Below are 9,885 nucleotides of genomic sequence, written 5' to 3'. Positions count from 1 at the left end.
CTTCTGGAGGTGTTTTTTTTTTTTTTTTAACATAGCCTTTCAATCTTAAAATTTCAAAATAAATGCATTAAGGTTTGAGAAAAAATAATGTACCTCAATATATATATTTTTTAAATATTGGGATTCATGTTTGGTTTCATTTCTTCTCAAACAACCAAAACGACACATCTCCCATCAAGTGTTTTTTAAATTTATTTTAATATTACCTGAGACATACAGGGGTGAAAAAGAGCTTACCACATCTAAGAATTTTTTTAGTGGTTTGACTTATTCTTTAAGAAATTCCTTAAATATTAACACATTGAAAATGTTCTTAAAATATTGATACAATATAAGATTAATCCACTACTCATGTTCCTATTTAATGGAGACTTTGAGTTACTGGGGAACAAAAAGTCACATGCAGACAAATATGGTCAATCGGTTTATTTTGACATCACAATACAAATAATTTACCCCGCTCCCCCCAAAAAAAGTCATCGAGTCAGATGGTAACAAAAGGTGTTGAGGTGTATTGTGCTTCTACGTTTTTGCAAACTATGCAGAAAAAGACATTTCATACTGACATTTTTTAACAAGTAGTAAAAACATTACATAGCAATGAATAAACTCAAAGGTTGTGTCTTTGCTGATGAGACAAAAAGTGTCAGTGGCAGGAGGGGTTTTACAAGTTCACATTACGAAGAGTTATTAGGGTTGTCGGACGTGTTCCCATGAGACCGTCGAGAGTTGCGACGTTAATACTGGAAGGAGACAGCAGAGAGTTTGTCCGCTGGACTACGACGAGGCAGCGGACAGCAAGTGCGTTTGCACAATTTTAACGTGCAAAAAACAAACAAAAAAAACACTATAAATACGTTCAGTAACAGAGAGCACAACGTTCAGACCTAAAGTTAATCAAATTCACTTCCCCCGAGATTTAATATCAGCTGCTATGGCGTTCGTCACCGCATTTAGAATTTATTCCATAGCCTTGCTCCCCTGCTTAAGGTCCATGTACTAGTACGCTCTTTGTGATCACTAGTAAGCACACTGAATAACTGTCTTACTGGTAATCATGTGGCACTTTTGGCCTACTAGTCCATAATTAAACCTCACTAGTACAATACTGTGCTGTACTAGTAACACTACCAGGCCCCACTAATATGTATGTGTCACACACAAGTAACCTGGACCCTGCTAGTAGCGCCAGAATGTTGCGGGCTCTGTCACAGTCGATACTCGCCTATCCCTAGATTTTTTTTTTATGACTGAGACTGTAGTGCTTGGACCTCTAAGCTAGATATCGTTAGCCTAATAGCATAGTTGCCCAAATCATATGAGAACATTTTTGGAAAACAAGGGGAAGAACACAATTTTTAGGAAGCACGTTGGAGTTTTGGGGACTTGGTAACAGTAAGTTGGAAAAAAAAACGACTTGAGAAATGATACTATTAGGCAAACGATATCAAGGAGAAGCCGTTTGAGCGTTTATTTGATATAGTGGATATGCCGCTTTCCATACTGGACGAGTGTTGGTAATAATGCGTATGATATTCAGCCTGCCTGTGGGGGTGGTTGGTGTGGGCTTTTTCAGTGACTCAACGTCGCCCCTCTGAGGAGCAGAGCGGTAGTACATGTCAAGGCTCTTCCAACGTGTACCTTCAAGTGTTCGTTCACAGAAAAGCGCTCCCGAGTGTCATCAAACCAGCCGTGTCGGCGGTACGTTCTAGGCCACGTCCAGGACGCCCGCGGCCACCAGCTGTCTGGACAGCCAATCCAGGCCCTCGTGGAGGCCCATCCCGCTGCGGGCGTCGCAGCCCTGGATGTGCCAGCTCCTGCCGCAGCACAGCTTGTGCAGGCTCAGCAGCTCCGTCATCTCCTCCACGGACACGGCGCCAGGAACGTCCTGAGCAATTGTGGCGAAAAAGACGTGAGATGTTCTCAAATGGAGGCGTTCATTGTACTTTTTCAAAAATTCCTAAATAGCAATCGAGTGGTACCTTGAGACATGAGTTTAATTCGCACCGTGAAAACATTCGTAACTCAAAACACTCAGATCCCAAATCATCTTTCCCCATTGAAAGGAAAGGGTTCTAACACCGCAACACCAATGCTATACGTTAGCCCGTCTATGGAGGTTTGCATTCCTTGCTCGCATCACGCTAAGCAGGCCAGGCCAAGCTATGTGGTTGTTTTAAATGCACGTAATTCTCATTTACTTTGACAGTAAACTTCAATGGGAATTGCAATAAAGAGCTTGAAGCCTCTTTTTTTTTTTGCAGAATTGTTCGCTGCCTGCCGAAGTGCTTCTTGTTGAAGTGAGTGAGTAAGGTGGAGTTGCCACCATACAGCAGCTATAAAAAAAATAATAATCAAACGTAAATCAGCCAAACGACGGCTCATATTTCGGAAAAACCCGGGTCACGGCATCTCAAGGCACCGCTGTTTATAGTCAACTTGGCTTTATCCTATGGCTGTCCAGTACCTGCTTGTTTGCAAAAATAAGGAGCAGGGCGTCTCTCAGCTCCTTCTCGGTCAGCAGCTTGGCCAGCTCGCTGTGCGCCTCCATCAGTCGGTCCCGGTGGCAGCTGTCAATCACAAACACCACCGCTGCGTGCAACACGGGAGGTGGAAAGGAACAGGAAAAGAGCTTTGGCACTTGTCATCCAGTATTTGTTCCAACTTAACTTTCTTATTGTGTCATTTAGTTCAACAATATTATTACAACATTGCTTAATATAGTCGCCCACACCCTGTGGTCATATTTTGCGAAGGCTAGGTCTTAAATTGGACCAAAGTGGGCTTCCATATCTTTAAAAGGCGTATAGTTCCAAAATGAAGGCTAAAAAAAAAAACACAACCCCAAATCCTTAAAAGTCAACTGCAAACTTTCTCAACATATTCACCCACAGCGTGGTCCTATTTAGTGAAGGAGAGGTCTTTAATGAGATCAAAGCGGGCTTTCAAAAGAAAATGGAAAATTAATTCCACTTGAGAAATCCTCCCCAAACAAATCTTACAACATTGTGATATAACATTCACCCACAACCTAAATTTGACCTAAATGGCCTTAAAAAGGTCTTAACTTTTGATTCCTTAACGCTGATAAAATACATGTTCAGTGGTACCTCCATTTGACAGACTCTGATTTAATGGACACAAAATAGTGTTCAGTTGGACCCCCAAAATCAATCAACATTTTAAAGCTTTTTTTAAAAAAATATATGTAATTTTGTACCGTACTGGGTATTTTTAGGCCACAAAAAAGGTGCTTCAATTTAACGCACAATCTGATTTAACGGACGATCCCTCCCCCGTATTAATCCGTTAAATCGAGGTTCCACTGTACAGAAAAATGTATGATCTAAATATGTTAGCACTTAAAAAAAGTAAATATTACTGATGCATAACAACATTAAAATGCTACCTTGAGTGTTTAGATAATAGTGTTTCCACAGCGGTCTTAGTTTATGTTTTCCTCCCACGTCCCAGATGGTGAATTTCAAGTTCTTATATTCCACTGTCTCCACGTTGAAACCTTGTTTAAAAACAAAAACGAAACAAAAATACAAAACACTCGCATCTGGAACATACGATAGTGGTGATTGAGCAATTTCTTTTTTGCTGTGTGTTCTTGAGCGGTACCGATAGTGGGAATGGGCTGCATGAACTCGTCCTGTTTGAGCTTGAAGAGGATGGTGGTTTTCCCAGCACCGTCCAGCCCCAGAGTCACCACGCGGATCTCCATCTTGGGGCCGATGTGGACCCGGTTGTCCTGAACGCGGAACGCCGTTTGAGCATTTATTCCACAGCTTTTATATCCAGCTACTAGTATGCTCTTTGTCCCCACTAGTAAACCAATTCAGCACACTAGTAAAACTCATTTTTTTTCCATTTTCCACTACTGACTTCAGGTCCACTAGTAGGACAACTACATTACGAGAGAGGCAAAATCGTGCACTAGTTGACACCTGTATGCTATAAGTACTACTAGTAAATCACTAGATGCTAACTAGAAGAATTTTATCACTTTATCACAGTATTATTTGTAGGACAGCGTTGTCATTGTCAAGTAGTGCACAGTTTTGCCTCAGTAGTAACGCGGTGTCCTACTAGTGTGCCAAAATGTCCTACTCGTTGCGTGCAGTCGCGCACTAGTAGTGTGTAATTGCATACTAGTAGTGTATAGAAAGTCATTTGAGCATTTGATTTTCAGCCTGTAAGGTTGTACTAGTAGGCCAAAAGTGGCATTAGTAATGGAAATAACCTTGCTTGTGATCATAATAATTCATTTTTAGAGGCGCCTTTCATCTCGCCAAGTATGGGTTAAAAAAATAATAAAAGTAATACATAAAAACATCAATAAGACATAGTCGTCCCACGAGTGCACACTAGTTCTGCTAGTGTGCCACGTATTGAATAAATGCTCAGTTTACGGAAAGCATTTTGAGCATTTATTGGATATTCTTGATATCCAGCTTAAGGTCCATGTGCTAGTATGCTCTTTGGCCTCACTAGTAAGACAACTTTGGCATACTGGTAGGACAAGTACATGTTATTTGTGAGGTAAAAGTCCACTGGATGACAATTGCGTCGTACAGGCGAAACAAAGTTCTACTAGATAATCATCTAGCACTTCACTAGTAGTAACCACAAGATGTTTAGTGTGCAGTTCTGCCTCACTAGTAACATGTAGTTGCCCTAGTAAGCCAATGCAGTCCTACAATAGTAGAAAAAAAACATTACTCGTAAGACACAGTCTCTCTACGAGTTCTACTAGTGCGATGAATTGACTTCCTAAGTGAGGGCAAACAGCATACTACTTCACTGCCATTGACGGCTATAGAAGTCAAATATCCATGTTAACTTGGAGGGAATGAGTGAAGCTCAGTATCAAAGATAGTAAATAACTACTCGAAGGGCTTTCCATAGGAACACAGACTTTGGATCCTGGTTTTGCGGACGGCTATGAATGTGTAACCGAGACTCGTGGAGGAGGAAGTGTACCTTGGTGAAGGTGACCGGGAGGCCCGCGTCCAGCTGGATGTGGTCGGCCAACTCGGTGAACTGATGCTGCTGCTTCTGAAGAGTCTCCAGTAGGCAGTTGATCTCCTGCTTGGCCAGCACCACTCTGCAGTCGTCCTACAAGGCAAGTTCATTTGGATTGCGCCATTGAAAAGTACGCAAGACATTTTACAGAGACAAAGAAATGATATTTAAAAAAATAATAATAATAATAATTTAAAAATAAACAAAAAAACGATGAATGAAGCTGAGACTGTTATTTTCATCCCCCCCCCTTATATATATATATATATATATATATATATATATATATATATATATGATAATTTTGACTCCAAATTCCCGCGTCCCACCTGCTGAAGCGTCTTCTCGCAGTGCAAGCAGGCGGTGGACACCTGGGACAGCAGGATGGTCATGTCCTCCTGCTGCTGCCTCAGCCAGATGAGCCTCTCGCGGACGTGCGCGTCCACCACGCTCAGCGCCATCTCCTCCTGACGGCACAGCGTCTCGTGCAGGTCGGCGAAGTACGCGCGCACGCAGGAGCGAGCACTCTCCGCCGTGCCGGGCACCTGGGCGAGACGCAGACGGACACGAATCAAGAGTGCGGTCGCTTCGCCAACTGGCCAAATAACAACAAATCGCGTTCGTAAACGCCAGAGGCCTCACGTGTTCCGTGTGCGCCATGCTGACGCCGTCCTCCACGATCTGCTCGCCGCCCTCGATCTGCTGCACGATGCCCACCAGCTTCCTGGAGTACTCCGACACTTCCTCGGTGAACGTGCGGATGCAGTGCGCCATGTCCAGGATGGACGCCCGGATCTGGTTGGCCTCTGTCTCCAGAACCGCGTGCTGAAGAACAGGAACATAACAAACATGTTGTCTTTTGCTGTGATGCCATGATGCCAACTCGGCACTCCACAAAACGCAGAAGATGAAAACTGAAAGCTTCCAACATGTAAAAATGGAATGGAACGCTCAGGCTTCATTAATGACGAACCTCCACCTAGTGCGTGAGCGGCATAAACTGACCTTGTGTCCCTGGTGCTTGCCGTACTCCTTGCACACGCAGCACATGAGCGGGCCCGGCTGGCACGCCTCCTCCAGGCACACGAACTCGATGGCGTGCACCTGGTGCTGCGGGCACAGCGTCTTCTCGTGCGGCTTGTCGGCCAGCGGCACGCGCCGGTGCTTGGCCAGCGTGCGGGTGGAGTGCGTGAGCTGCGAGCACTCGGCGCACAGGTGGGTGGCGCACACCGTGCAGTACATGGTCGCCGTGTGGCTCTCGTCCTCGTCGCAGCGGATGACGCACTGCTATCGATGTACAAAATATCACATTTTGGTGGGTGGCACTTTCATAAAAGTGACTCTGATTCTTCCTCTGCCAAAATTATTTTAAAGTGAGTATCCGACGACCCAAATACCCGAAAGCCGACTTTTTTGACAAGGGGAAAAATCGTCTGGCTTGTACCTGTCTACTCCCTCATTGCAAGTTTCCAAGAATTCAAAAATGGTTGCGAGAGGAAGCCGCGCAGTCAGATCGCACTCGTCTCACCTCGCCCGTTCCCTTTTGAGCGTCCTCCGCCATTCCCGACTGGTTGGTGGCGCCGTTCTGCAGTCGCTCCAGAAGCTCCAGCAGGGCAAAGTTCTTCTTCAGACCCCACACTCCAGAGTCACCTGGGTGGAGAGATGAACAGCGTAGCGCCTTTTACACCAAGCAGTCTGTTTCAGTTCATTTCTGTACACTTTTTAGGGCGTCTCAATTGGTAAGGGACCTGAAATAGCCAACGCGAACATCACGTTTTTTGGTACCGTTGGGTACCCTTACGGAGGTATTATGGGCACGCTTCTTTGTAATATGTCACGTTTATATTCCACGAAGTGGTGAATTAAACACCGTCTCGCTGCTATGATGTCACACTAGTTGCAAAATATATACAGTGGTGCCTTGACTTTTGAGTCGATAAAATGTTTGAAGGAAAAGAGCACTTCACAGTATTGTACTCTATAAAAACAGTGCAATAACATGCTTTTGTTAAATAGTATGTAAAGAATTAAACGGTTTGTGAAACCTGATTTCATGCACTCATTGTGTAGCTCCTTCTAGTGTGCGTGCCTTGGCCACAAGGGGGCAGAAGAATACAAGTACAGGTGTATGTATATATATATATATATATATATATATATATAATTTTTTATTTTTTATTTTTGGGGGGGGGGGGCGGGGAATCAACCCTGAAAATAATTATAAAGGGCATCAATTATTGGCGAATTTTCACTATTTGCGGTGTGGCCTGGTCCCTATGCCCCGCGGATAGTGGGGGTCCACTGTATATGCCTGTGAGTATTGTTATATTGTCTGTCTACATGTTACTGCACCGTTTGTGTTCAAATATCTGTTGCTTAAAGGGTAATAACATCGCAACATTAATGCTAGTTTCCTTAGCTTGTCTATGGCGGTTTGCATAGTGTGTTAGCACTAAGCTAGTACACTTTTGTCAGAAAAAGTTATGCGGTCTTTATTTATTTATTATTTGGTATCTCGAAAAACTCGTTGGTCTGGTCATTTGTAAGTCGAGGTGCCACTGCATTAGCTTTATCGCGAGATCGGAAGGGGGCTTCCGGGCGGCTCGCTCACCCAGCTCCGTCACCTGCCGGTCGAAGGGGCAGCGGACGGCCCGGCCGTGCAGGGGCAGCCGGGTGAGGCAATCGTGGCACACGGTGTGCCCGCACAGCAGCAGGCGGGGCACCTTGTCGCCTTGGAGGGAGAAGACGTCCTCGCACACGCCGCACTCCAGCACCTGTGAGTCAACACACACAAGATTACCTCCGCGCTTGACCGGACCACCCGTGCGTGTGCACACAAGTTGCCCCTGCAAACCACATCGCACACGCACAATGACTCATAACAATGTATAATTGTATAATTTATAAGAGGAAGTTGTGTACACATCAGCACACACACACAATCAGCCCAAGGCTTAGACAAACTAAGCACATGCTTAGGGTCCCGCAGTGAATATGGGACCCCCGAGAGCCAATAATAGCTTTTTATTTTTTATTTTTTTTAAAGAAATGTATACTTATATTACATTTCCCATGACCATCTTCATTTGTACAAAATAAAATACAAAGTAATTGTTCACTGATCTAATGTTTGAGCTATTACTAGAAATTGTTTGAGGTACTTTATAAATGACTGCTTTTCCATTAGACACGGCTTTGGCCCGAGCACAGAAAAAAAACAAAAACGGTGAATAGGTAGGTTTTATCAGCAAAAAAAAAATAAACAATCCCGAACCGCAAATATGAAGGGGGTTGACTGTAAACCGTCGGCAATGAATGAATAGAATTTCATGACACACACATATATATATATATATATATATATATATATATATTATGTATAAGTTTAGTTTGTAAATTTAGGTCAGTGCTTCTGATACAAGGCCCCACTATAATCAACATTACTAGCACAAATACATAATGGAGCCGTGGGCCTGCTCTACGCGCACGCGCACGCACACGCAATTGTCACCCTCAAGCGCAGACAGAACGCCAACAAGCGATAGATTAAAATTGTAATTGATAGGAAAATGCTGCACAAGTGTCATATTTCGACGTTATTTGTAGCGAGATGTCATCCAAATGGGGACTAATTGACGTCTATGCGGCGTTCGGTCGCCACGAAGGCATACCCTGCCTCTCGAAGGGTCGCCGTAAAAAAAACAAATTTAAAAAAAGGTCCAAACAACACTTCAGTTCCTGTTGTAGTTGTAATTTAGAAATCTCCCCGACCTTGACTGTGCCTCCGTTGGCCGCCCGGCCGTGTCGAGCGCACGGCTCCATGGTCGTCAGGGCGCCCTGCTTGTTTATTCCTGCGGCAAAGGCGGCCATTGCGGGACACAGCTGCGCTGAGCACACTGAGCATGCGCGGAACACAGCGGTGCAGAGCAAACTGAGCATGCGCGGGACACACGGAAACCCTTCACCACACTTCCGGGTTTGCCTGACGTCAACGTAAACAACAACGAAAAACTTCATTTTGTAATATTATGACGTCTTCTTATTATTACTTTTTCCTGCATCAAAACTCTTGCTTTGACTGCTTTTTTACAAATATGCTATTCGACACCAAAAGTCTTTATTATCATTCAACATCAGTAAGTAGTTACTTCCACATTTCTCAAAAATTCTAATCCGATTCAACTGAATGAGACATTCAATAAAAAAGGTCCATATCATTCCATATTCCAAATATTTAGCTCATTCAGAATTGGGCCCTATTTTTTAACATCCCAAGAATACCCACTTTTCCAAAATTCCACATTTTCTCCACAAAAAAATTCCCATACAAAAACACATTACACATTATTTCCTCCTGCCTGCGCATTTCTTCACCGATTCAAACCATTCCAACTTCAAAATGTTTAGCTCATTCAATATATCGTGTAAACTATTCACATTTCTAAAATGGATGGCAAAAAAATAAATAAAAATCAAGTTCACAAAGAACAAAGATGGCATAAAATCACATCATTTATCATTAACCAGAAAGAAAAAGCAATGAGCGCCATCAATGACTACTATCACTCATGGCTGAAGCCTGCTAGGGTTCAAAGTTCAACTCCAGCCTCTTGTTGTGAAACATAACACATCTGACGTCTAGTTGAGTGACCCGGGCGGACACCCTCGGTGATTCCGTCACAGGCGAGCAAAAAACAGACTTAATTTTATTTTTACCTTGAAAATGCTTTTATTCAATTATCAAGATCCAGTATGTCATAAAAGTGAGTACACCCCTCACATTTGTGTAAATATTGTATGATATCTAGTCATGGGACAACACTGAATAACTGACACTTTGCTACAATATAGTCA

At 43.5% G+C, this 9,885-nt stretch overlaps 1 protein-coding gene across 2 annotated transcripts; it reads right to left on the bottom strand.

Moving 5' to 3' along the window:
- Window positions 1-420: 420 nt before the first annotated feature.
- On the bottom strand, window positions 421-8,910 carry trim23 (tripartite motif containing 23). 2 transcript variants are annotated; one of them, XM_061698476.1, is made up of 11 exons: window positions 8,803-8,910; window positions 7,643-7,805; window positions 6,560-6,681; window positions 6,037-6,318; window positions 5,674-5,856; window positions 5,361-5,576; window positions 4,990-5,124; window positions 3,628-3,757; window positions 3,410-3,520; window positions 2,468-2,592; window positions 421-1,888 (listed from the first exon to the last, which is right to left on the bottom strand). In XM_061698476.1, the coding sequence occupies exons 1-11, from the start codon at window positions 8,899-8,901 to the stop codon at window positions 1,709-1,711; spliced, it is 1,746 nt and encodes a 581-aa protein (XP_061554460.1). In that variant the 5' UTR covers window positions 8,902-8,910; the 3' UTR covers window positions 421-1,708. The 2 variants fall into 2 exon arrangements, with proteins under 2 accessions (XP_061554460.1, XP_061554461.1); XM_061698477.1 differs by having other exon boundaries at window positions 6,037-6,315.
- Window positions 8,911-9,885: the final 975 nt, after the last annotated feature.

This window comes from Phycodurus eques, chromosome 15, assembly GCF_024500275.1.
Source record: "Phycodurus eques isolate BA_2022a chromosome 15, UOR_Pequ_1.1, whole genome shotgun sequence".
In the NCBI taxonomy this organism is placed as follows: domain Eukaryota; kingdom Metazoa; phylum Chordata; class Actinopteri; order Syngnathiformes; family Syngnathidae; genus Phycodurus; species Phycodurus eques.
This window is presented reverse-complemented; position numbering and strand designations above follow the sequence as displayed.

Excerpts from the sequence above, each read along its gene's own strand:
- trim23 (XM_061698476.1), bottom strand. The coding sequence starts at position 8,901 with ATGGCCGCCTTTGCCGCAGGAATAAACAAGCAGGGCGCCCTGACGACC. Across the intron at positions 5,125-5,360 it reads GCGAGAAGACGCTTCAGCAG|GACGACTGCAGAGTGGTGCT; the intron begins GTGGGACGCGGG and ends CTTGCCTTGTAG. Across the intron at positions 2,593-3,409 it reads CTATTATCTAAACACTCAAG|CGGTGGTGTTTGTGATTGAC; the intron begins GTAGCATTTTAA and ends TGTTGCACGCAG.